The 27,883-nt window shown below is 39.0% G+C and overlaps 2 protein-coding genes across 8 annotated transcripts in view; one reads left to right on the plus strand and one right to left on the minus strand.

The window, feature by feature from the left end:
* LOC107968995 (coiled-coil domain-containing protein 144A) overlaps window positions 1-27,883 on the plus strand; it is a 93,721-nt gene that overhangs the window by 49,481 nt on the left and 16,357 nt on the right. For 5 of the 7 annotated variants that reach the window (XM_054670405.2, XM_054670402.2, XM_054670407.2 and 2 more), the window contains exons 10-13: window positions 1,876-2,059; window positions 2,614-2,742; window positions 4,779-5,732; window positions 7,307-7,444. In XM_054670405.2, the coding sequence (XP_054526380.1) occupies window positions 1,876-2,059; window positions 2,614-2,742; window positions 4,779-5,732; window positions 7,307-7,444 (1,405 nt within the window). The remainder of the gene's footprint in view (window positions 1-1,875; window positions 2,060-2,613; window positions 2,743-4,778; window positions 5,733-7,306; window positions 7,445-27,883) is intronic. The other 2 variants (XM_054670409.2, XM_054670408.2) reach the window with 1 other exon arrangement.
* LOC129137604 (small ribosomal subunit protein eS28) lies at window positions 12,417-12,805 on the minus strand. The gene has a single exon (XM_054670424.2). The coding sequence runs from the start codon at window positions 12,761-12,763 to the stop codon at window positions 12,554-12,556; it is 210 nt and encodes a 69-aa protein (XP_054526399.1). The 5' UTR covers window positions 12,764-12,805; the 3' UTR covers window positions 12,417-12,553.

The following is a 27,883-nucleotide window of genomic DNA, read 5'->3' on the forward strand; positions in this document are numbered from 1 at the left end:
CACATACATATTATATATATATACATATTTTATATATATATACATATTTTATATATATATATATATATTTTTTTTTTGGTAGAGATGAGGTCTCATTATGTTGCCCAGGCTGGTCTCAAACTTCTGGGCTCAAGTCATTCTCATGCCTTGGCCTCCCAAAGTCCCGGGATTACAGATGTGAGCCACATGTTAGGCCTAATCCATCTTGAGTTAATTTTTATATATGGTGAGAGATAGGGATCCAGTTTCATTCTTCTACATGTGGCTATTCAATTTTCCCAACACCATTTATTGAATAGGGTGTTCTTTGCCCAGTTTATGTCTTTGTACGCTTTGTGAAAGGTCAGTTGGTTATACATATTTGGCTTTATTTCTAGGTTCTCTATTCTGTTCCATTGGTCTACGTATGTACTTTTATACAAGTACCATGCTGTTTTGGTTACTTTAGCCTTGTCATATGGTTTTAGATCTGGTAATGTGATGTCTCTGGCTTCGTTCTTTTTGCTTGGGATTGCTTTGGCTATTCAGGCTTGTTTTTGATTCCCTGTGAATTTTAGGGGTACTTTCTCTAATTCTGTGAAGAATGACAGTGGTATGTTAATAGGAATTGCATGGAATCTGTAGATTGCTTTGGTTAATATGATCATTTTCACTATATTGATTCTTCTAATCTATGAACATAGGGCATATTTCCATTTGTTTGTGTCATCTATGATTTCCTTCAGCAGTGCTTTCTAATTCTCCTTTTAGAGATCTTTCACCTCCTTGGTTAAGTATATTCCTAGGTGGTTGTTGTTGTTGTTGTTGTTGTTGTTGTTGTTGCAGCTGTTGTAAAAGGGATTAGGTTCTTGATTAGATTCTCACCTTGGTCATTCTTGATGTTTACTAGTGCTTCTGATTTGTGTACATTGATTTTGTAACATGAGACTTTTACTGATTTCATTGATTAAATCTAGGAGTCTTTAGGGTTTTCTAAGCTAAAACAGAGATAGTTTGACTTTGTCTTTTCCAATTTGGATGCCCTTTATTTATTTCTCTTACCTGATTGCTCTGGCTAGGACTTCCCAGTTTTATTCTAAATATGCACGAAATAAGTAAAATGGACAGTAATTGATGATTATTTTATTCCCTATCTCTCATATGCAGATAAAATTAATTCCAAATTCATTGTTGAAACACATATCATCCTTTACTTTTAAATTAAATATTAGATCCTGTCTTGTTCCAAAAAGGGATTTTAAAATTGGTGATGAAATACTAAAGAATCAAGAAGATAAGTTGAAAGTGTTACCCAAAAGAGAAACATAAAAAGGATGGGGTAACAGTTATAGACAGCTTAGGCTAGTCTTGGATTATAGTAATCTGCAGATACATGTTGTGTGAATGACATCTGAAGGTGTTATCTTACACTGTAAATCATTTTTATGACTACACATACACTATTTCATGAAGATGAAAATGCATTTCTAGTGAATTTCTAAACTTGTTTGTAAACAGTAACTTCTTTTAAATTAGCTAACTCTAAATGATCTGTTCTAATTAATTTTCAACTTGCATAACGTGAAAAAGAAGTAATTTTCAACTTGTAACTTTACTGAAAAATTTCAAATATGCTTTTCCATAATATTTACCAGGGTTACTAGTAACAGAAACTTACCAGTTAATGCAATATTTCTTTCCTCACTACCTCTCAAATATATATGTCCCTTGGAAGAGATCAAAGTGAGAAATTAAAAACATGAGAACTAGAAAGGAAACAAGAGCATAGGAGTTTTTATGAGGATAATAAACCCACATGGGAAGAGCCAGATCACAGAATAAACTTTTTTATTTTTTAACAAAACACATTTTAATGTAATCCATGTTTAACTGCAGACTTGCCTTAAAACAAGAAAATGAGGAGAAAAGAAATGCCATTATGTTGTATAATAAAGATAGTGAACAGTTAAGAATAAAAGAAGAGGAGTGTGGGAAAGTGGTTGAAACAAAGCAACAACTTAAATGGAATCTGAGAAGACTTGTTAAGGAATTGAGGACAGTAAGAAATAACTTGGATCTGGTAAATTAATCTTTGGTGTAAACTTCATTTTTCTAACTTTATGTTTCATCGGTATTACTTATAATTTTTTGGCTTCATGTATATCATTTAGGTTTAAAATAAACCAAAACTGTTATTTCCTCTTAAGAACGAACTATGACATTTATAGATAAAATTATTTACTGTAAACCTTGTCATCTAATAGATGCTCAGTCTGTGTTTTTAGACTGGAGGATAAGTTGAGTTTAATCACTAATATAGCTGTTCATTTACACATTTTTTATGTTAAAATACAGGCTAAATACCTTTGAAACTATAAGGACACTAGTTAAATGTTTTGAAAGAAATTTTATTTCATAATGCTGTATCTTCCCGTAGTTAAGAACTGTTTTTCCTCTTTGACAGATTTAGCTGTCATGTATGCAATTAAGATTTGAGTGATTCTTGAGGGATAAAAGTTCTTGTGTTTTAACAGGCTACTTCTTTTTAACCGTTTTATAAGAGAGGCTCTGCTCTTAACCTTTTAGATTTTCTTTTTCAGTGCTATTAGACCAAAACCTCCATGTTATCTCTAGGTTGTGCAGGAGAGAAACGATGCCCAGAAGCAACTTTCTGAAGAACAGGACGCCAGAATATTACAAGATCAGATTCTGACGAGTAAACAAAAGGAACTAGAAATGGCTCGAAAGAAAATGAATTCTGAGGTATTTTCTTTAGTCATTTTCAAATATATTTTTGTATGTGAATATATTTTTAAAAAACAACTCTGTGCAACTTGGAAAGTACAATGGATTTTTGAACTACACACACACACACACACACACACACACACACATTTGGGGGTGGTGATGGTGGTTCTGGCATTTTTGGCTCATTGAATAAAGTCATGTTCTTAATTCAACTCCATTTGTTTGCAAGAGTCAAGTAGTGACATTCTCAGTGGCCTTATCCAAAGGAGAAACATTTGTTATTTTTCATAGAATTAATGATCTTTCCACAATCTCAAAATCCTTGCTACTAACAACAGACGTTCTAGTTTTCAGACATTATTTCATCTTCCTAATATATTAATGGAGAGGTTAGATTATTATTTCCACTTGCAATAAGGATGAAATGTATAGCCAGTTCAGAGGCCGTACTTCAGATGCCGTTTCCCTTACTTTTGAGGAGAGTAACAGTTTGCTCCAAGTAGCGTCTCATTTCAGTGCAAAGAGCTTTGAAAACAATGATATGCCATAATATAAACTTGGTGATAATTTATTGGTAAGTGTTTTTTCTTAGAAAAATAGTTCAGTGTGTGGGAGACTGAGGCGGGTGGATCACGAGGTCAGGAGATCAAGACCATCCTGGCTAACGCGGTGAAACCCCATCTCTACTAAAAATACAAAAAAAATTAGCCAGGCGTGGTGGCGGGAACCTGTAGTCCCAGCTACTCGGGAGGCTGAGGCAGGAGAATGGCGTGAACCCTGGGTGGTGGAGCTTGCAGTCAGCCGAAATTGGGCCACTGCCCTCCAGCCTGGGTAACAGTGCGAGACTCCGTCTCAAAAAAAAAAAAAAGAAAGAAAAGAAAAATAGTTCAGTGTATTTCACCCTGTTTCATGCTTATTTCTGTTTCAGGCATTATAAAGAGGAAACGTAAGTTATTGTAATAACAGATAATCTCATGATTTTCTAAGAAAAGCTCTGTAACTTCTTTTTTTACCACGTGTTTTGAAATAAGCCTCTTTTATATTTATATATACACAACACAGAAGTAATTGTGGTTTGGTGGAAGAGCACTAGAAGTAAAGTAAGGGGACCTAGGGAAAATCCTGCAACTTGCATATTTTTTGACCTCTCCTTTCAGAATTGTGATATAAATGAGTTCAGTGATACATGTACAAGTGCTTGGTACAAGGCCAGGTGCAGCGGCTGACGCCTGTAATCCCAGCACTTTGGGAGGCCGAGGTGGGTGGATCACTTGAGCCCAGGAGTTCCAGACCAGCCTGGGCAGTATGGTGAAACCCCATCTCTACAAAAAGTACAAATAAATTTAGCTGCGTGTGGGGGTGTGTGCCTCTAGTTCAGCTACCCAGGAGGCTGAAGTGGGAGGATCACCTGAGCCCGGGAGGCCAAGGCTACAGTGAGTCTTGATTGCGTCACTGCCCTCTAACCTGAGTGATGGAGTGGAGACCCTATCTCGAAAAAAAAAAAAAAAAAAAGCCTAATATAATGCTTAGATTTAGCATTTATGAATAAATGTAATTCTTATATAACTGATGAGAAAAATGTTAGAAAAATAAATAGCTATAGAATATTCTCAGAAAAAAAAGAACTTAAAGAACGCTAGAACATTTCCTCTGTCCAGATATATGCAAAGCTACAGCTTTTACTATAGGGTGGTGTATAGGTTAGATGTCAGAGTGTAAAGCCAATTTTTTAATGTAGTCAAATTTATTAATCTTTAATGCCTTTGAGTTTGTTGTAATTTGGAGACCGTCTTTTCCAATTCTGAGATGCTTAAAAATTCTCTAGTTATTTATGTTCTACATTCATGGATTCATTGTCTTCAAATAAACTTATGAAGTTTTGGGAATTTATGCTCTATGAGGTTTGAAGTTTCGATAGAATATTTTTTTCCAGTTGGATATCCACTTATGGCAATCTTTTCATTGTATACATGTATAGGTTATTTAATTTCAGAGAAAATCATAATCTGTCATTTTATTGAGTGCTACTGAATGTTTCCTTTCTTACTTAGATTTCTCATAGGCATCAGAAAGAAAAGGATCTCTTTCATGAAAATTGCATGTTGCAGGAAGAAATTGCCTTGCTGAGACTGGAAATAGATACAATAAAAAATCAGAACAAGCAAAAGGAAAAGAAATATTTTGAGGACATTGAGGCTGTGAAAGAAAAGAATGATAACCTTCAAAAAATTATAAAACTAAATGAGGAAACATTAACAGAAACAATACTCCAGTACAGTGGACAGCTGAACAATCTGACAGCTGAGAACAAAATACTCAATTCTGAACTGGAGAATGGGAAACAGAACCAAGAAAGACTAGAAATAGAAATGGAATCATACCGTTGTAGACTGGCTGCTGCTGTACGTGACTGTGATCAAAGTCAGACAGCAAGAGACCTAAAACTTGATTTCCAGAGAACAAGACAAGAGTGGGTTCGTTTACATGACAAAATGAAGGTTGATATGTCTGGCCTACAAGCTAAGAATGAGATTCTTTCTGAAAAACTTTCTAATGCTGACAGTAAAATTAACAGCCTACAAATTCAGCTCCATAACACAAGAGATGCTCTTGGAAGAGAGAGTTTGATTTTGGAACGTGTGCAAAGAGACCTCAGCCAAACACAGTGTCAGAAGAAAGAAACTGAACAAATGTACCAAATTGCACAAAGCAAACTGAAGAAATACATTGCCAAGCAGGAATCTGTAGAGGAGAGATTATCTCAACTACAAAGTGAAAATATGTTGCTTCGACAGCAACTGGATGATGCTCACAAGAAAGCTAACAGTCAAGAAAAGACAATCAGTACTATCCAAGACCAGTTTCATTCTGCTGCCAAAAATCTTCAAGCTGAGAGTGAAAAGCAGATTCTTTCACTACAAGAGAAGAACAAGGAGCTGATGGATGAATATAATCATTTAAAAGAAAGAATGGATCAATGTGAGAAAGAGAAAGCAGGAAGAAAAGTAAGTATTAAGAAAGATAAAATATTTTTCAACCTTCCTGAAAGAAAATGTAAAGTAATATTTGGTTATGGCTAAATGTTGTATCTAGTTGAATATAAAATGTATAGATCATAAATGTATTTGCTGTATCAGCCTAGAAATGTACCAGTGAAAAAGAAGTTAAACCTGAAAGATGCTTTACTTTGCATAAAGAAATTGTGTCACCTATGAAATTTCAAGTTCAGTTACAGTGTTAATAGGTACAGACTAATACTCATGATGTAGTCTTATGCTGCTGAAATGATCATTGCAATGCCTTTATGTGGCCATGTTTTAATACCATGATGAAGCAGATAAACAGAAATGCTCATACCTGACATGAGTATTTTGAAATTAAGATTCAGTGGGGAGGGTTGCTTTGACCGTTAATTCCACATTTCCCAGGTGAACTGAAGTATACTGCTGTATCTCATAATACTTTTCCTTCAGTAATTTTGTAATGTATTTAAGTTGGTATAATTTTATTTTTATTCATATCAATTTGACTTAAATCTGAGACGATTTCAGTCTCAAATTACTTGTTATGACCTCTCAATTCTTTAAAGGCATTTACTTTTTTTTTTTTTTTTGAGATGGAATTTTGATCTGTAAGTTTTGTATTTTTAGTAGAGATGGAGTTTTGCCATGTTGGCAAGGCTGGTCTCGAACTCCTGACCTCAGGTGATCCGCCCGCCTTGGCCTCCCAAAGTGCTGGGATTAGAGGCGTGAGCCACTGTGCCCGGCCTAAAAGCATTTACTTTTTATTAAATCATAATTTGGGACAGATGTGAATTTCAGCAAAGCCATGTTACATTTAATCTTACCACTGGTATTTATAATTTACTTTGAATGTTTTTACAAAGAATTTGCTCATAATTTTCATTTCAAGGCTCACTGCCTATCATTCGGATATAACTTTGATAGTACAAAGGTAACTGTGGCTATCTGTGATTTATTTGTTTGGCATTGAGTCCCATTTTCAAACTAATCAGAAGTGGCAGGATTCACATATAGCAGGAATGGACTGAATCGGTGAGACAGTTGTAGGAGCTGAGATCAGGAGGGAGGTAGAGGCCAGGTTACCTAGGGCCTCAAAGGCCATTGGAATTTTACTTGTATTGTGAGATAGGAATCTTTTAGAAGATCTGAGCAGGCAATTGAATATGGAAGGAACTCTGAGGTTGATTTGAGCTTCTAATAAAAAACAGGGAAAACATTTTACCAGTGTGGGATGTACCACCAGCAGCCCCACCCACGTATCAAATTCTTTTTGAGACTTCAGTAGGTTGTTAAGCACTGCAGATGTTTCAGGGAAGAGTGAGTAGTGGGCTGAATCTATTGCCTAAGTTAACAGAAAACCGATTTGGCAGGAAGATAACACCTTCTTTGTCCTTAACTAAATTCAGTAATAAACAAGAATGTGTGCACATGAGGAAAAGAAGGCGAATCATGTATGTGTTGATGTTTTTCAAAGTATATAAGTTAGAGTTAAATCTTACTACCATAATTTAATAATAAGGTGATTTATAAATCAGTAACAAAAAATACCTTCACAGGTAGTTATGAGAGAATTCCAACAAGAATGGACCGATCTCCTAAAACAACAACCTACGTCAGAGGCTACCTCACGTTGTCACATTAATTTAGATGAGACACAGGATTCAAAGAAGAAATTGGGTCAAATCAGAAGTGAAGTATGTATGAAACATAACATGTCAACAGTTAATCTATAGGTGGTGAAATAATGTCAGATGTTTTAGGATACTGATTGCAGTGGATAGCTTTCTTTTGTATTTTTATTATAATTCATTTTATTACAATTTAATTATCTTTATAATACACTTGTTTCTTAACCTCTGGCTTTCATTCTGTCCTTTTCTCCTCATAAGTACATACATTTTAAAAATAAGGATCATTTCCAAAGATCCTTAGGAAAATTGGGAATTATTCAGTATTCCTCACAGAAGTTGAGAGGCTTTTTTTTTTCCTGTGAAGTAGTATTTTTTTAGTGATTTCTCTATTGCCATGGTGAGGCAAGCCAGATTAAATTATAGGATAATGTTTAATAGAATGTTCCAGAAAATTGTCTTATTTCTTATCTTTACTTTTGTGAATGGGTACAGAATCTGTGTATATTTATTTCATGAATTTCAGGATAACTGGTACAGAAAGGCCATAGTACTGTTCTCCAAAATGCAAATGTTTTAATTTACAAACTACTTGAAATGTTAGGTACTTCCTTTATTTTCCTTTCATTTTAAATATATTGTGCTTTTTTACAAATCATGTATAGTATGTACATCCAAAGTAGAGAATTAAGAGATATATCTAGATTCTACCACTGAATTTTTAAAAACAAGTTTACTGAGAGAGAATTCTCATACCATACAGTTTACCCATTGAACGTGTACAATTCATGGTCTCTTAATATATTCACAGAGTTGCATAACCATCACCATCATCAATTGTAGGACATTTTCATGACCCTGAAAAGAATCAGCAATCTATTTTGTTTCCATAGATTAGCCCATTCTGGGCACCACGTATCAATTGGATCACACAATGTGTGGTGGTCTTTTGTGACTGGCTTCTTCTACTTAGCATAACATTTTTAAGGTTCATTGTGTTGTAACATGTATCAGTATTTAATTTCATCTTATTGCTGAGTAATTTTCCACTGTATGGACATACCACTAATTTATTTAGCCATTCATCAGTTGATGGACCTTTGGGTTGTTTCCATGTTTTGGCTATTATTAATCATGCTGCTGTGAACTTTTATTTACAAGTTTTTGTGTTTGTATATGTATTCCTTTCTCTTGGGTATATACATATGAGTTGAATTTCTGGGTCATATGGTAACACTATACTTAACCTTTTGAGGAGCTGCCAGTCTGCTTTCCAAAGTGGTTGCACCATTTTATGTTCCCATCAGCATTGTATGAGGGTTCTAATTTCTCCACATCCTTGCCAACATTTTTCATATTTTTGATTGAAAAAGGATTCCAACCTAGAGGTATGAAGTGGTACCTCATTGTGGTTTTGATTCACATTTCCCTAATGATGAATGACTTTAAGCCTCTTTTTATGTGCTTATGAGCCACTTGTATATCTTCTTTGGAGAAATATCTGTTCTAATCTTTTGCCCACATTAAAATTGGGTTGTCCTAAATTTCTGAATTTTAAGAGTTCTTTATATACCCTAGGTGTAAGTCCCTTATCAGATATGTTTCCAAATATTTTCAATGGCTTTCCTTTTTATTTTCTTTTTTATGATTTATTATGTTTTTAAAATTTATATAATTTTAAATTGTAGAAAGAAGGTCTCACTATGTTGTCCAGGCTGGTTTTGAACTCCTGAGCTCAAGCAATCCTCCCACCTCGGCCTCCCAAGTGTTGGGATTATAGGTATAAGCCACCATGCCCAGCCTCCTTTTCACTTTCTTGATGGTCTCTGTTCAAGCACAGAAGTTTCACATTTTGATGAAGTCCAGTTAATTTTTGTTTGTTTGTTTTGCAGTCACAAAGATTTATGGCTATGTTTTCTTCTAGGAATTTTATAGTTTTAGTTCTTACATTTAGCGGTTCTATTTTGTTACTTTTAGGTATGACATTTGGTGAAGTCCACCTTTATTCTTTTGCATGTGGATATACCGTTTTCCCAGAACCATTTGTTGAAAAATCTATTCATTTCTCATTTAATTTTTTTTACACCCTTGTTGAAAATCACTTGACCATAAAAGTGTGTGTTTGTTTTTGGATTCTCAGTTCTAATATATTGAGCTATGTTTATCCTTATGCCAGTAGCAAATCACATTTTAGGAAAATTCATTTTCAGTCCTGTTGCTTATTACCAGTTGTCTTATGTAAGAATAGAAATTCAAGTAGTAGAATGTCTTTAATTTCACTTTTTGCTTCTTGAAGGAGTGTATGGCCAGCTTATGCCTTGCTGACTCCATGACATGATGAGAGTCAGGCTTACGGAGACAGATCCCATTAATTTTTTTTCTCCAGTCATACCTTTTGTCTCTCACCCAGTGCCTCTCTCTTCATTCCCATTTCCATCAAATCTTGGTCACAGGATATGCTGACTCCGTCTCCTATTTACTGCATTATGTTTTTATTAACTCATTGTAAGTCATAGAGTCATGTGTAGATTTTATCTATCTATGAAGGGCAAGATTAAGTCTAGGCTGTCATCTTTCCTCATTGGAAATTGAGCTAATTCATCATGTTGCAGTTTACAGTTAGATACTCTTTTGACCCAGCACCTGGTTCTCTTGTACACTCCCGGAGCTGAATCCTCTTCTTGGAACAGATACTACATTCTCAGAAACCAGAGTTCCCTGCATTTACCTCCTTTTGCTTAAATAGAGATGCATAGCTATGCTTTTATAGTTCAATACATAATTCATTGAATAAATACTTCAACCCATTCAAAGAACAACTTCCAGGAGTGCAGCAACTGGAAATCAGGTCATGTCCAGGCATTTATCGAAACAAATGGTTGAATTAGTTGTATAAATTTCAAAATTTCAGAGCCAATTTGTATGATATGGAGAAGCATTTTGATACAACATAAAGATGAGATGCTCTTCCCTTCTCCATACAAATAAGCTTGAAGTAAGGTAAAGGGGAAATTGCATTTAATAGCTTAACACTCAAAGGACACTACATTTTTACTTCTGAGATTGTTAAAACTGATTCCATAATATTTTGTTAATTTTCTCACTGAGGAAATGGAAATGAAGATTGAATCCTAGATTGATTAATAAATATCCAAAGCTGCTTATCACTTTTAGAATTTCAGTTCATTGAAATCAGGTACAATGTCTGATTTTTGGTTATTAATCAAATATTTCTGGTTTTTTCAACTTTATACTTCAAATTATATATCTCCTTCCTTCTTCATCTTCCTTATTTCATAACTCGGGGGACAAATTCTAAAAGCCTCACTGGCTTAGTCATCAGAATTTGTAATCGAAAGGAACTTTTTCTAAACTTCCTCTGCAGTAGTTCTTACATCCTTCTCCTGGTTGTATGCTGCTTCCCATTAGAGTTGTTTGTCATTAATAAATTAACCTCAACATTTTTTAGATCTTACTTTAAAGGAGACTAATTTCTACTGGGTATGTTATTCTATTTCTTGTTGTCTCCGTGTTTAAATTTATTTTTCTGGTTATTTTTTCCTAACAAATAACCCAAAGTTGAGTGGCTAAGAACAACATTCGTTTAGTTCACCAATCTGTGGCTTGGGAAAACCTTGGCTGGGACAGCTTGCCTCTGCTCCCTTCAGCTTCACTTGGGATAAATCAAAGGCTGAGGGACTGGAATCATCTGAAGGTTTGTTCACTAAGATGTCTGTTGCTGATGGTGGCTATTGGTTGGAACTTTAGCTGGGGCAGGTTGCCCAAATACCTACATTGGAACTCCTAGGCTCTCTTTGTGGCCTAAGCTTCCTCACAGCATGGGGGCTGGGGTCCAAGGGTGAGCAGTCTGCGGTAGAGAGCCTCTTCTAACTTAATGTTGGAAGCCACATGGTTATCACTTTTAACACTTTCTGTTCATTAGAAGCAAGTCACTAAGTTTCACCCATAGTCTGTATATAGGATGAATGATTTTGCTTTTATTTTTATTGATGTATTTTTTTTTTAGACATGGTGTCTTATTATGTTACCCAGGCCGGCCTTGACCTCCATGGCTCAAGAATTCTTCCTGCCTCTGCCTCCCAAGTAGCTGAGACCACAGGAATGTGACACCACACCTGGCTTCTTTTGATTTTTTGTGGACCTGTATAATTGTACATATTTATGGTATACACAGTGATATTTTGATATGTGTAAACAATGCATAATGGTCAAATCAGGCTAATTAATATATTCCATCACCTCAAACATTTACCATTTCTTTGTGTTGTGAACTTTCAAAATCCTCTCCTCTAGCTTTTTAAATATTAGCTAGCCAAGCCAGGTGTAGTGGCACACACCTGTAATCCCAGCTGTTTGGGAGGCTGAGGCAGGAGAATGGCTTGAACCCCGGAGGCGGAGATTGCAGTGAGCTGAGATTGCACCACTGCACGCCAAGCCTGGGTGACAGAGCAAGACTCCGTCTCAAAAAAAAAAATATATTAGTTAACCATATTCACCCTACAATGCAACAGAACACTAGAATTCATTCCTCCTATGTAACTGTAATCTTGTATCCATTAACCAGCCTCTCCCCATCTTCTACTCCCCTTTACCTTTCTCAGCCTCTAATACCCACAGTTCTACTCTCTACTTCCGTGAACTTTTTTTTAAATTTTAGCTCCCACATGAGTGAAAACATACAGTAGTTATTTTTCTGTGCTTGAATTATTTCACTTAGTGTCACTTAATGTCCTCATCCATGCTGTAAATGACATGATTTTATTCTTTTTTATGGCTGAATAGTATTCCACTATGGACATATACCACATTTTCTTTACTCATCAACCACATTGATCTGTTGATGAACATTTAGGTTGATTCTGTATCTTGGTTGTTGTGAATAGTGCTGCAATCAACATGGGAATACTGGTATCCCTTTGATATGCTGATTTTCTTTCTTTTGGATAAATACTTAGTAGTGGGATTGTTGGATCATATGACACTTCTATTTTTAGCTTTTTTTTTTTTTTTTTTTAACTTGAAACACAAACGCTTTATTTAAAGGAGCATCTCAATTCCGTGTGGCGGACAAAAAAAAAGGAGCAGACTGTGACAGACCATTCCCATCGGCCAAGTGGTCGAACCCGACATCCAAGACCCAGCGAGCAGCCAAGCTCAGCGCAACCTCCGGGCTTCTCGCTCTGACTCCAAAAGGGTGAGCACGTCGCCCTCGCGCACGGGGCCTTTTACATTGCGGATGATGGATCGGCTCGTGTCGTCCATGAATTCCACGCGCACCTGCGTGCACTGTCCCTGAGAGCCGGTCCTGCCCAGGACCTTGGTGACCCTGGCCAGCTTGATAGGCTGCACACGGCTGGTGTCCATGATGGCGGCGCGGCGACGGTCTGGCGGAGAGCTGTTTTTAGCTTTTTAAGAAACTTCCATGGTTTTACTAGTTTACATTCCCTCCACGAGTGCATAAGAGTTTTCTTTTTCTCTCCAACCTCGCCAGGATTTTTTACTTCTGGTTTCTTTGTTTTTTGTTTTTTGATTTTTTTGATAGTAGCCATTCTGTGGTGAGACGATATCTTATTTGGGATTTTGTTTTCATTTTCCTGTTAGTGACGTTGAGTACTTTTCCATACATTTGTGGACATTCGTATGTCTTCTTTTTAGAAATGTCTATTTAAATTCTTTGTCCACATTTCAGGGGGGATTATTAACAATTTTTACTGTTGAGTTGTTTGAGTTCCTGGCATATTCTAGATATTAGACCTTTCTCAGATGAATAGATTTGTAAATATTTTCTCCCAGTCTACAATTGTTGGTTGTTTCCTTCACTTTGTTGATTGTTTCCTTTGCTGTGAAGAAACCTAATTTTAATATAGCTTTACTTATGTATTTTTGTTTTTATACCTGTGCTTTTTTTTGCATATGCCCGTGATAACTTAGCTATAAAATCTTTGCCTTGACCAATGTCCTGAAGCATTTTCCATATATTTTCTTGTAGTAGTGTTATAATTTTGGATCTCATGTTTAAGTCTTTAATCTATTTTGAGTTGATTTTTGTATATGGTGAAAGATAGGGACCTGGTTTCATTCTTCTTTTTACAGATACCCACTTTTCCCAGCCCCATTTGTTGAAGAGAGGGTTCTTTCCCCAATGTATGTTTTTGATACTTTTGTTGAAAATCAGGTGTCTGTAAATATGTGGATTTATTTCTGCGTTCTCTATTCTGTTCCATTGGTTTAATTTTCTATTTTTATACCAAGACCTTGCTCTTTTGGTTACTGTAACCTTGTAATATATTTTGAAGTCAGGTGGAGTGATGCCTCCAGCTCTGTTCTTTTCCCTCAGGCTTGGCTTGTATAGTCTAGCTTTTTTGCAGTTCCATATGAATTTTAGGATTGTTTTTTCCATTTCTGTGAAGAATGTTATTGGTGTTTTTTTATTGCAAGTTAAAAAGGGCATTTTATTTTTATCTTATTCTTTCTCTTTCTTAACTTTCAGATTCAGGGAGTACATGTGCAGGTTTGTTACACAGGTATATTGCATAATGCTTAGGTTTAGGGTGCAGTTGAACCTATCACCCAGGTAATGAGCATAGTACCTGGCATGTCATTTTTCAACCATTGTCCAACCCAGTCCCCCTTCTTATAGTCCCCACTGTCTATTGCTCCCATCTTTATGTCCATGTGTACCCAATGTTTAGCTCCCACTTATAAGTGAGAACATGTAGTATTTGGTTTTCTGTTTCTGCATCAGTTTGCTTAGGATAATGGCCTCCAGCTGCATCGATGTTGCTGCAAAGGGCAGTATTTTGTTCTTTTTATAGTTGCATAGTATTCCATATTGTATATGTGCTACATTTTCTTAATCCAGTGCATCATTGATGAGCTTCTGGTTTTATTCCATATCTTTGCTATTGTGAATAGTGCTGCAGTGAACATTGGGTGCATGTGTCTTTTTGGTAGAATGATTTTTTGGTGGTGGGAAGTGGATATTTAACCAACTAATGGGATTGCTGGGTTGAATGGCAGTTCTACTTTTAGTTCCGTGAGAGAAACCTCCAAACTGCTTTCCACAGTGGCTGAACGAATTTACCATTTTCTCCAATAGTGTATTAGAATTCCCTTTTCGCTGTAGCAACTCTGCCAAAATCTGGGTTGTTGTTGCTTATTTTTTGACTTTCTAGTAATAGCCATTATGTCTGGTGTGAGATGGTATGTCATTGTGGCTTTGATTTGCTTTTCTCTGATGATCAGTGATGATGAGCATTTTTTCATATGTTTGCTCTCCACTTTTATGTCTTTTTTTGAGAAGTGTCTGTTAATGTATTTTGCCCGCTTTTATATATTTTTTTAAATTCTTGTTTGTTGATTTAAGTTCCTTATAGGTTCTGGATATTAGAACTTTGTTCAATGCATAGCTTGTAAATACATCCTTTCATTGTTTAGGTTGCCTATTTAGTCTCTTGAATGGTTCCTTTTCCTATGCAGAAGCTCCTTTGTTTAACTAGGTCCCAATTTTTCATTTTGACTTTTGTTGCAATTGCTTTTGAGGGCTTATTCATAAATTACTTTCAGAGGCTGATTTCTAATAGTGCATTTCTTAGGTTTTCTTGTAGGATTTTTATAGTTAGAGGTCTTACTTTTAAGAATGTAATTCAGCTTTCATTAATTTTTGTATGTGGTGATAGCTAGGGGTCAAGTTTCATTCTTCTGTGTATGGATAACCCGTCATCCCAGCACCATTTATTGAATAGGGAGTCCTTTCCCCATTGCATATTTGTGTCGGCTTTGTCAAAGACCCAATGGTTGTAGGCATGTGGCTTTATTTCTGGGCTCTCTGTTCTGTTCCTTTGGTCTATGTGTCTGTTTTTGTGCCAGTACCGTGCTGATTTGTTTAGTGTAGCATTTGTTTACTGTAGTATAGTTTGAAGTTGGGTAATGTGATGCATCAGGCTTGGTTCTCTTTGCTTAGGATGGCTCTGGGGGTTTCGGCTCTTTTCTGGTTCCATATGAAATTTTAGAATAGTTTTTTCTAATGCTGTGAAAAATGACGTTAGTAGTTTGATAGGAATGGTATTGAATCTGTAGATTGCTTTGGGCAGTATGGCCATTTTTTTTTTTTTTTTTTTTTTTTTGACTTAGTTCTTTTCCTTTTAATAGCAACCTAGCACCTCTGAGAATCAGAAAGATAGGGGAGGGCGCTTGGAGCACCAGCTGCACCAACGCTGGCAGGATGAAAATATTTATGCACCAATGAGGCACTAGCTGCTTTCAGAGACCTCCTTTGAACTGTTCATCAAGCCCAATCTTTCAGAATAATAGCCTGATTATTACCGCCCTGTTTGCATAACAAAGAAGCCCAATAAGACTTACTTTGCAGTGCACGAGGGGGTGTGAAGGATCGACCCTGAGAAAGGAGTGCTAGGAATGCAGTGAGCCGCTGCAGAGCCTGAACCCAGGAATAAAGACAATGCAATTTGCCACCAAGAAAAGCTCAACAGACCAATAAATTACCCGCGTGCAAAGGGATTAGATCAGGTTTCAGTTACTGTGTAGGAGGGGTGGGGTGAGCCGGAGAGGGAAAAGACCTGCCCTCTCTTAAAGGGGTAAGGCTCATTTTGAGTGCAAGCCCCAGGGTCAAGCTGTTTTTGTCCAACTCTGTGGCCTGCGTGGGAACCGCCTGAGTTCAGTTACTTGCTCCAAGTTCTGGACCCTTCTATGTGCCGGGCACTGTGATTAATGCTGTTTCTGGAACAAACCCCAGTTAATCTCTGTGCTCAGGTATGGTCAATCACAGAAACTTCTAGAATACAAAGCAAACATGTTTCATCTCAACACTTAACAGCAACAAAGGTTTAAGAATGGAAGTACGAGAAGGTATCAGGGAAGTAGCATTTCAACGAGGTCCTGAATTTGACGGGTGATGAAGGGCAAAGATCTGACGACAGGGACCTCCAGAACAACTGAGCTTGGCAGGAGGCGACATGCTGGCTGGTCAGAGTGTAGCCAGGAGTTTGGGGCCAGACACGGAAACCTAGAGTGCCACCTGTGCCCATTAGGAAGCAAAAGTCGCTCAGCTTCAAACCACTTTGCTCTCTGGTGCAGGGATTCTGCAAACCCCATCTCTTTCGTCTCTGGGTTCCCTGTTAAATTTCCCCACAAGGAGACACTAGATGGAGAAGGGAAGGTGGGAGGCAGGAGACAGGTTTACCTGCCATCCCCAAGGCTGTTTCTCCCACCACTTACCAGCAGCGGCCCTTCTTCCCCATCAGAGTCCCGGGCCCTCCTCCAAACCTGCCTTCCTTCTGTCCCTCTGGCTGCAGGGGTGGAAGCTGCTTCTGCCACTCTCTGTCCCAGCGGTCTCTCTTTGCCCTTTCAGTCTTCCCATGCCCATAACAATGCCCTACACGACGTTCCCTCTGCGGAAACATCCCAGGTGGGTTTCGCTTTTCTGATTGGACCCTGGCACGCCAGCCTAAGGATTTCTGCCTTTTTCCAGTAGATGGCAGGGAGCCCCTGAAGCATTTTCAGTGAGCACCCAGGGCGTGATCAGAACACTATTTTAGGAAGCAGTGTAACTGAAGAGGCGATGGCTTCAATTAGGATGGAGGCAGGCGGAGGGAAGGGAGGGAGAGCAGCTTAAAAAAGAAATCACTGCCAGCGCCTGTGGAGACACTAGCCTTGAAGCCTCAGACCTCCCCTGTCCCCTTCCTCACTGTCCACCTAGCCTGAGCGGCAGATGCTGAGATGCCCTTCTTAGCCACATGGTATGTCCCCCGTTCAAAGGAGGTGGAGGAGGGAGCACTGAGCCAGGGGGCTGGCCAGCTCACACCCGGTGAGACTCACGCTGCCACCCCTCCCCACCCTCTCCTGTCCTTTGTGCCTCAGTGCTGGATCTCACAGGGGACAGGAACAGACGGACCACCCATATGTGGCAAACTCTGGAGTATGGCCATTTTAATGCTATTGATTTTTCCAATTCATGAGCATGGAATGTTTTGCCATTTTTTTTGGTGTCATCTATTTGGTGTCATGATTTTTTTTCAGCAGTGTTTTGTAGTTCTCCTTGTAACCACCTTTCATCTCTGTAGTTAGATGCATTCCTAAGTATTTTGCTTTTTTGTGTGTGGCTATTATAAATTGGATTACATTCTTGATTTGTCTCTCAGCTTGAACTTTATTGGTATATAGAAATGCTATGGATATTTTTACATTGATTTTCGTGTCCTGACTGAAGTCATTTATCAGTTCCAGGATAAATTGGCAAACTCTTTAGAGTTTTTTAGGTACAGAATCATATCATCAAGCAAAGAGAGATAGTTTGGCTTCTTTTCCTTTTTGGATGCCTTTTCTTTCTTTCTTTTTCCTGATTGCTCTGGCTAGGAGTTCCAGTACTATGTTGAATACATACGGTGAGAGTGGGCATCTTTGTCTTGTTCCAGTTGGCAAGGGGAATGCTTCCAACTGTTTTTGTTCTTTTTTCTTTAATTTTTTTCTTTACTATTTTATAGAGACAAGGTCTCACTGTGTTGCCCAGCCTGGTCTCAGACTCCTGGCCTCAAGTGATTCTCCTGTCTTCGCCTCCCAGCATGCTGGGGTTACAAGCATGAGCCACTGCACTTAGCCCCCACTTCCAGCTTTTGCCCATTCTGTATGGTTTCAGCTGTGGGTTTGTCATAGAGTGGCCTTTATTATTTTGAGGTCTGTTTCTTTGATGCCTAATTTGTTGGGTGTTTTTTTCATGAAGGGATGATGGACGTTATTGAAAGCTTTTTTGCATCTTTTGAGTTGATCATATGGTTTTTCGTTTTCATTCTGTTTATGTGGTGAAACACATTTATTGATTTGTGTACTTTGAACCAATTGCATCACAAAAATAAAGCTGACTTGATTGTGGTGAAGTAAGTTTTTGATGTGTTGCTGGATTTTGTTTGCTGATATTTTATTGAGGACTTTGGTGTCTACATTCATTGGGAATATTGGGCTGTAGTTTTCTTTATTCATTGTGTCTTTGCTGGCTTTTAGTATCAAGATGATGCTGGCATCATACAATGAGTTAGGGAGAAGTATCTCCTCAATATTTTGGAATAGTTTCATTAGGTTTGTTAACAGCTCTTCTTTGTATGTCTGGTAGAAATTGGCTATGAGTCAGTCTGATCTGAATCTGTTTTTGGCTAGTAGGTTTTTTATTACTGATTCAATTTCAGAGCTTGTTATTTGTCTGTTCATGGTTTCAATTTCCTCGTGGTTCAATCTTTGTTGGTTTCCAAGGATTTATCCATTTCTCCTAGATATTCTAGTTTGTGTGTATACAGTGGTGTTCATTGTAGTCTCTGAGGATCTTTTGTATTACTGTGGGATTGGTTGTAATGTCATCTTTGTTGTTTCTGATTGTGCTTATTTAGATGTTCTTATTTATTTATTTATTTATTTATTTATTTATCTAGCTAGTAGCCTATCAGTATTTTTATCCCTTCAAAAAGCCAACTTTTGATTTCACTGATCCTTTGTATGGATTTTTGGGCCTCAAGTTTTCTCAGTTATGCTCTAATTTTAGTTATTTCTTTTCTGTTGCCAGCTTTGGGGTTATTTTGTCCTTGTTTTTTAGTTCCTCTCGGCACAGTGTCAGATTGTTAATTACAGATCTGTCTAACTTTTCAACATATTTGTTTTGCACTATAAGCTTTCCTCTTATGCTGCTTTTGCTGTATCCCAGAAGTTTTGGTATGATGTTTCTTTTTGCTTATTACAAATCATTGTTTGATTTCTGCCTTAAATTCTTTCTTTTCCCAAAGTCATTTAGGAGCCAGTTGTTTGATTTCCATGTAATTGTGTGGTTTTCAGAGATCTTCTTGGTGTTCATTTCTATTTTTATTGCACTGTGGTCCAAGAGAATGGTGTTGTGTGATTTCATTTTTTAAAAATTTATCATGACTTGCTTTATGGTCAAACATGTTGTTGATCTTGGAGTATGTTCTTTGTGCAGATGAGAAAAAAGTGTATTCTGCAGTTGTTTGGTGGAGTATTCTGTAGATGTCTGTTAGGTCCAATTAGTCAAGTGTTAAATTTAAGCCCAGAATTTCTTTGTTAGTTTTTTGTCTCAATGATTTTCCTTAACACTATCAATGAGATGTTGAAGATCCCCACTGTTATTGTGTGACTGAGTCTTTTGGTAGGTCTGGAAGTACTTGGTTGTTTTTGAATGTGGGTGCTCCAGTGTTGGGTGGGTATGTATTTAGGTTAGGGATGTCTTCTTGGCGAAGTGAGTCCTTTATCATTGTGTAATGCCCTTCTTCATCCTTTTTTGGCTGTTGTTGGTTTAAAGTCTGTTTTATCTAAGAATAACAACCCCTTGCTTTTTGCATTTTATTTGCATGACAGATCTTTGTCCATCTCTTTACTCAGAGCCTGTGGGTGCCATTACATGTGAGATGTGTCTTTTGAATATAGCAGACTGTTGATTCTTATTGGTTTGTTTTATTTTAATTCAACTTGCCACTCTGTGCCTTTTAAGTGAGGCATTTAGACCATTGAATTCAGTATTAATATTTATATGTGAGATTTTGATTCCGCCATGATGTTTTTAGCTGTTTGCTTTGTACTCTCGATTGTGTAGTTGTGTAATAGGGTCTGTGGGCTATGTACTTAAGTGTGTTTTTGTGGTAGTGGGTATTGTTCTTTCTTTTCCATATTTAGAACTCCTTAAGAATCTCTTGTAAGTCTGGTCTAGCGGTAATGAATTTCTTTAGTGTTTGTCTGGAAAAGATTGTATTTCTCTGTCACTGATGAGGCTTAGATTGGAGTGGTATGAAGTTCTTGGCTGAAATTTCTTTAAGGATGCTGACAACAGGCCCCACTTTCTGGCTTATAAGGTTTTTGCCGGAAAGAGGTCAGCTTTTCACCTGATGCAGCTGTTATAGCTGCCTGTGAGATTTTTCCTTTCATGTTGACCTTGGAAAGTCTGATGGGCTGTGTATCTTGGGGATGGTTGTAGAGGTTCTCTGAATTTCTTGAATTTTTCCATCAATCTCTGTAATGAGATTGGGGAAATTTCATGGACTATATCCTCAGATATGTTTTCCATGTTGCTTCCTCTCTCTCCTTCTCTTTCAGCCATGCCAATGAGTCATAGATTAGTGTCTTTACAAAATCCCACATTCCTCAGATGTTTTGTTCATTTTTAAAATGGTTTTTTCTTTATTTTTGTCTGACTGGGCTGACTCAAAAGACTGGTCTTTGAGCTCTGTAATCCTTCCCTCCGCTTGGTCTCATCTGGTTTTGAAGGTCCCTCCTGTGTTGAATTTTGCAGCTCCAGAGGTTCAGTTTGATTCTTTTTAAAAATGGCTCTGTCGTGTTTCAACTTTTGGATGGTTATACTGGCTTCCTTGGAGTGGATTTCAACTTTCTTTTTAATCTCATTGAGCTTTGTTGCCATTGAGATTCTGAATCACATGTCTGTGATAAAGCATGTCATTACACTTTAATCTGGTGAGAATTTATAGCTGGGGAGCTAGTGTGATTTTTTGGAGGTAATGAAATGCTCTGATTTGTTGAATTGCTAGAGTTCTTGTGCTGATTATTCCTCCTCTGAAAATGCTGATGTTTCTTTATCGTTTTGAAATTCCTGTCATTTGGATGGGGATTTTTGTTTTTATGTTCTTTTTTTTCTCTTGAGGATTTGTGGTGTGTATTGTGTGTAGTTGATTGGCCTTTGTTTCTGGGTGGTTTCAGATGGCCAGGACTCTACACAGGTTCCTTCCTTGTGGCTACTTTCCTGCATTGGGTTTCACAGATGTGTGTTGAAGGTATATAATGATTTTTGTTTGGTGGTGTAATTCAGCCTGCAATCCAGGAGACGGTGCTCTAGAGTACGGGCTGGCATGCCTCTTTTCTATTTCAGCGTGTTGGCAGCAGTGCTCTGGGGAAGGGGGAGAAGTAGGATTGGGAAGGCGAGAGATAACCCCCTCACCAAATCAGTTCCTGGAACTTGGGAGAGCCCCTTCCAATCACTGGTACCACACCTGAATTTTGAGGGCTGCACACCTCCCACCCTTAGGGCAGCGGCCCAAGCCAAAAGTTAGGTTGCCGAGAGACCTACAACTCTCTGGGGACGTGCTGGTTGTCTGGGCTTGGTAGAGTCAGAGCAGGTTGTAGAGTATGTCTGCGGATCTGCGGGTCGTCTGTTGATATAATGTGGGTCAAGGGGGGAGGATCCCCGGGCAGGGCTGTGGTTCTGTGGGTGTGCACCTGGTGTGGTGCCTGCAGCCCAGGGTTTTTTGCCCAGCAGATGGCTGTGGGGAGCACTTAGCTCGCACTCACCCAACCAGGCCTCCCTCCAGTGTCTGCCCCCAGGGCAGGCCCAACTAGGTAGTTTTGTCCCCCAGCCTTCCGTGCCCAGATCAACTGGACTGTTAGCTGTTTCAGGCAGTGGTGCTCCCTCAGGCAGAGGCTGTGGACAGACAGGTTACACCCTTCCTGGACAGATCTTGTAGAACAGGGTCCCCAACCTCCAGGTGGCAGACCAGTACTGGTCTGTGGCCTGTTAGGAACTGGGCCGCACAGCAGGAGGTGAGGGGAGGGCTGGTGAGTGAGCATTACCACGTGAGCTTCGCCTCTTGTCACATCAGCAGCAGCATTAGATTCTTATAGGAGCGCGAGCCCTATTGTGAACTGTGCACGTGAGGGATCTAGGTTGCGTGCTCCTTATGAGAATCTAATGCCTGACGATCTGAGGTGGAACAGTTCCATCGCGAAACCATCCCCACCCCACCGTCTGTGGAAAAATTGTTTTCCACAATGCCAGCACCTGGTGCCAAAAAGGTTGGGGACTGCTGTTGCAGAGGGAGCACACCCGGCTCCCACACTGGCATATGAACTTGGGCCCTCTCTTCTCGGCATTGTGAGAGAGAAAGCTACTCCTCTTCTTGAGCTCAGGCCACAGACACCAGCTCAGTATACTTGAGCAGTGAGCTTGAATCCTGGGGGTATTGAGACCAGGTTCATGACTTTGTCTTCTGGTCTCATGGGGTTGAGCTTTGGCTGTGCTGAGGGTGGGGGGCTGAACTGCTCCCAGGCCTCCGGCAAAGCACTCAGATGGGGCAGTGGAGGCTGTGCTGTGTGCTTACCCTTGCGTGAGTAGCTAGGCAGGGGCCTTGGGAGGGGCTGGTGGACAAGAAGGTACACAGAGCAGATATGCTGCAGTCCCATGGTAAATGCAGCCCTGCTGTCTTCTGGCCTGGCAGTAAGCAGGAGCTAGCGTCACTTAGAGCAAGATGGAGAGCCTTGGGGGATGGGTGCCTATGGTCATGTTTTGCTGCAGCTGTACCAGGTGCAAAACCTTCTGGGCTGTATGCGGGTTTGAGCTCTGCCTCTGCCTATTCGCCAGCCAGTTCCTCTTGCCAGTTCAGATGTCTGTGTGGGTCCAGGGATCTCTGGGAGCTAGTATCCCAGAGTTCGTTGGTGGGAGTGTGGTGCTGCACAGTTCCTTCACCCACCCCTTCCTTTGTTTCTGGATTGGGAGGTAATCCTAGTGCTTGGTGACTCTGTGCAGGCTTCCCAGATTTATTCCTCTTCAGCCTTGATGCCTGCATTACCTATCAAATTTCAGTGTTTTCTCTCCAAAGACCTACTCCAAGTGTGATAATTTACTTGATAGTTTGGTTTCTCTCTCACAGAGAGGCATCTCCTGGCTGCATGTGGTGAGCATCTTGTCTTCCCCTAAAAACATCAAAATTGGTATTTAATAGAGCTTGCGTTCAGTCTGTAGACTGCTTTCAGTAATAAGGTCATTTAACCAATATTCTTCCAGTCCGTGAGCATGCAATATCTTTCCATGTTTGTGTCCTCTACAATTTCTTTTGTCGGTGTTTTGTAGTTTGTTTTTTTTTTTTTTATAAAGCTCTTTACAAAATCTCTCTGGTTAACTTTATTCTGAGCCATTTTATTATTTTGTAGCTAGAATAGTGGGACGGCCTTCTTGATGTCTTTCTATGCTAGTTGATTATTAGTGTATAGAAATGTTACACATGCTATTGGCATTATTTTTGTATGCTGATTTTGTGGCCTGCACCTTTGCTGAATTCTTTAGTTCTAACAGGCTTTTTTGGTGGCGTGTTTATGTTTTTCTGTATATGAGATCAGGTCATGTGCACAGGGAGACAATTTGACTTTCTGTTTTCCAATCTGGATCCCCTTTATTTCTCTGACAATTTTTGTATCTGCATCCTTCAGGGATACTGGCATGTAGTTTTCTTTTGTTGTTGTGTCTTTGTCTGGGTTTGGCCTTAGAGTAATACTGACCTTTAGAATAAACTAGGAAGATTTTGGAATAATTTATGAAAAATTGGTGTTAGTTTTTCCTTAAAAGTTTAGTAGAATTCAGAGTAACTTACCCAGTTTTAGACCTTTCTTTGTTGGTAAACTTTATTACTGATTCAATTACATTACCGTTATTGGTCTGTCCAGGTTTCCTTTTCTTCTTGGTTCATTCTTGCTGGTTATGCACTTCCAGGAATGTATCCATTTTCCATACATTTCCAGTTTGTTGGCATATAGTTGTTCATAATAGTCTCTCATGACTCCATGTATTTCTTTGCTATCTCCTTTTATGCTTCCCTCTTTATTTACTTGAGTTTTCTCTTTTTTCTTGTTTAATATAGTTTGCAGTTTTGCTTTATTAGTCTACCTCATTCAGTTCTGCCCTGCCTTTATCATTTCTTTCCTTCTACTACATTTGAGTTTTGGGTCTGTTCTTGCTTTTTTGGTTTCTTCAGGTGTATTGTTAGGTTGTTTATTTGAAGTCTTTCTCGTTTTTGGATGTAGCTGTTAATTGCTATAAATTGCCCTCTTAGTGCTTCTTTTGTCACTTTCTATAGGGATTGATTTTTTTCCCCATTTTCATTTGTTTCAAGATATTAAAAATTTTTTTTCTTAATTTATTGATTGGCCCAGTTGTTCATTCAGGAGCATGCTGTTTAATTTCCATGCATTTGTTCAGTTTACAAAGTTTTTGTCGTTACTGATTTCCATTTTTATTCCATTGTGGTTTGAGAAGATATTTGATATGAGCTTTTAAACTCAATATATGGTCTGTTCTGGAGAATGTTCTATGTGCTAATGAGAAGAATGTGTATTCTGCAGCTTCTTAATACAATGTTCTGTAAGTGTCTGCTAGGTCCATGTGGTCTATAGTGCAGGTTCATTTCGATGTTTCTTTGTTGATTTTCTGTTTAGATGATCCCTTCAATGCTGAAAGTCAGACTATGGAGTCCCCATCTATTATTGTACTGGAGGCTATCTGTCTCTTTAGTTTCAGTGATGTTTGCCTTATATATCTGTGTGCTCAGGTATTGAGTATATGTACCTTTATGACTGTTGTATCCTCTTGCTGAATTGATCCTGTTATTATTATATAATGACCTTCTTTTTCTCTTTTATTTATTTTTTTTTTACTTAAGATCTATTTTGTCTGATATAAATATAGCTACTCCTGTGTGCTTTTGGTTTCCATTTGCATGGAATATCCTTCCATCCTTTTATTTGCAGTCTATGTGTCTTTACAAGTAAAGTGAGTTTCTTCTAGGCAGCATATTATTTGGTCTTTTTTTGTAATCCATTCATTCTATCTATATCTTTAATTGGGGAATTTAAATCATGTATATTCAAAGTTTTTATGATAGGTGAGGACTTACTCCTTTCATTTTATTAATTGTTTAGTGATTGTTTTGTCTATCATTTGTTCCTATCTTCCTCTTTTATTGTTTACCTCTACAATTTGCTGGTTTTCTGTAGTGATAATGTTTGATTCCTTTCTGTTTTTCAGTTCTGTACCTGCTCTACCAGTGAGTCTTACAGTTTTTTGATTTTCATGGTGGTAGACATTGTGTTTTTGCTTCCAGATTGAGGACTCCTGTAAGCATTTCTTGTAGGATCAGTCTAGTGGTGATGCATTCCTTCAGGTTTTGCTTGTCTGAGACGTTATTTCTTTTTCAGTTTTATTTATTTATTTATTGGAGACAGAGTCTCACTCTGTTGCCCTGGCTGGAGTTCAGTGGCATGATCTCAGCTTACTGCAACCTCTGCCTCCCAGGTTCAAGCAATTCTTGTGCCTCAGCCTCCTGAGTAGCTGGGACTACAGGCATGAGCCACCATGCCTGGCTAGTTTTGTATATTTTTTGTAGAGACAGGGTTTTGCCAAATTGCCCAGGCTGGTCTTGAACTCCTGAGCTCAAGCAATCCCCCCACCTTGGCCTCCCAAAGTGCTAGGATTACAGGGATGAACCACTGCACCTGGCCCCTCTTTTTCAGTTTTAAAGGATAGCTTTGCTAGGTATAATATTCTTGACAGGCAGTCTTTTTCTTCCCGCATATTAAATATATCATGTCATTCTCTCCTATCCTCTAAGGTTTCTGCTGACAAATATGCTATTTGATATGGATTCCCTTGTATGTGACTTGGTGTTTTTCTCTTGCTCTTTGTCTTTGACTTTTGACATTTGACTCTGATGTGCCGCAGAGAAGACATTTTTTATTGTATTTCTTTGGGGATCTTTGAGACATCTGTATCCAGATATTTACATCTCTCACAAGACTTGGTAGTTTTTCAGCTATTATTTCATTAGATAGGTTTTCTGTGCCTTTTCCCATCTCTTCTATTTCTGCAACTCCCAATATCCAAAAAACTTTTGGCTCATGATGGCCCATATATCACATACACTGTCTTCATTCTTTTTATTTTCTTTTTTTTCTTTTTGCTTTTTGTTTGCCTGGCCTCATATAAAGACCTCTCTTCAAGTTCAGAAATTCATTCTTCTCCTTGATCCAGTCTATTGCCAACATTCTCAGTTGTTTTTATTTTATGTATTGAATTCTCAGTTCCAGGATTTCTGTTTGGTTCCTTTTAATGCTATCTTTTTCATTGTTGAATTTCTTATTTAGATCATAAATTGTTTTCCTGATTCATTTGTATTACCTATCTTTCCTATCAGGAATCTTTCCTGATTCCTTTGTATTATTGTGTATCTCACTATGTTTCCTTAAGATCATTATTTTGAATTTTATAGGTTTTGTTTTCTTTGGGATCTGTTACTGGAGAATTACTCTGTTCCTTTGGAGGTGTCATGTTTCTTTGATTTTTCATACTTCTTGTGTCCTTAATGTTGATAACTGTGCAGCTGGTGTAACAGTCACTTCATCTAGTTTTAGGGGTTGACTTTTTTCTGTAGATGTATCTATGTTGTTGGTTGAATATGGTGCTCTGGCATTGATGATGGGTGGGTGCATTGGTGTGGTCTCCATATACTTATGCTTTCTTCTGCTGTAATCAACATCAGCGTCTGTAGGTTCCTCAGTGGCTTACGGTGTGGTTGTTAGTAGCAGGGGATGCTGTGGTGAGGCCTTGATGGTGATGGGGAGGACAGCAGGCCAGTCCTCAGGCACATTGATGGCATACACAAGGATGTATGTGTGATTGGCAGCACCAGGCCATGCTTCCCAGTTTTTGGTGGCAGTGGGTTACCTGAGTAGGCTGGCCCTTGGGCCTCCAGGTGGTGTGTGCTGGGATCAGAGGTGGCAATAGCAGGCCAGGCCAAAGGACCTTGGTGACACTTGTGGCACTGGAGATGACAGTAGCAGCTGGGGGCTGGACCTTCGATCCCTTGGTAGCATGCATGGGCACTGGTGGTGGTGAAAGCAGGCTGCGTGGGCATTTCTCTGGCCCCCTATGAGGAACATTTAGGTGGGTACCTAAGGCAGTGTGTGGAGCAGGCTTGTCCACAGGTTAACTGAAGACACGTGCAGGAGCCTTTGCCAGTGGCTGGTGAGGCAGCCCTGTCTTTATGCTCCTGGATGCCACGTGCAGGTGCCGGTGGGGCAGTAGGACTCTCCTTGGTATTAGTGGTAGACGGGGCCTGGGTAAAGGCACAGAGGCCTGGGTGGGGTGGGCTGCTCCTCAGGGTCCTGGACAGTGTATGTGAGCACTGATAGCAACAATAGCAGCAGCAAGCAAAGTGGCCTTGTCTTCAGGCTCTCATATGGCTCACATGGGCGCCACCCCTGGTGGGTTTGACAGGCTTGTTCTCAGGCTCCTGCATGGTACACTTGAGTGGGCCAGTCCTCCGGCCTCCTAAAGATATGTACAGGTATGCACAGCACTGCCCCTGAAGGGGATAGGGCTGCTGGTGGTGGCAGTGGTGTCAGTCAGGTGGCTCCTAGGCTCTAGACAGCACACACTTAGGATCCCTTTGACCTAGAGTAGTTTCCCTGGTGGGCTATTAGGTGACCACCTATTTCCACAGGTATATGGTGCTGTGGGGCTAGGGATTTGGGGGAATCGGTCCTGGTTTTGAGATGATCCTGGCTGGGCTGGCTACCTCAGTTCCCTTTCCTTCTGTCATCAGAGGATCCCTATCAATTTCCTGCTGAATTCCAGTATACTCTCTTTGATGTTTTCCTCAAGGTGTGGTTACCTACTTGCTGTTTTGGTTTTTCTTTTTG

The sequence above is a fragment of the Pan troglodytes genome, chromosome 19 (assembly GCF_028858775.2).
Source record: "Pan troglodytes isolate AG18354 chromosome 19, NHGRI_mPanTro3-v2.0_pri, whole genome shotgun sequence".
NCBI lineage: Eukaryota > Metazoa > Chordata > Mammalia > Primates > Hominidae > Pan > Pan troglodytes.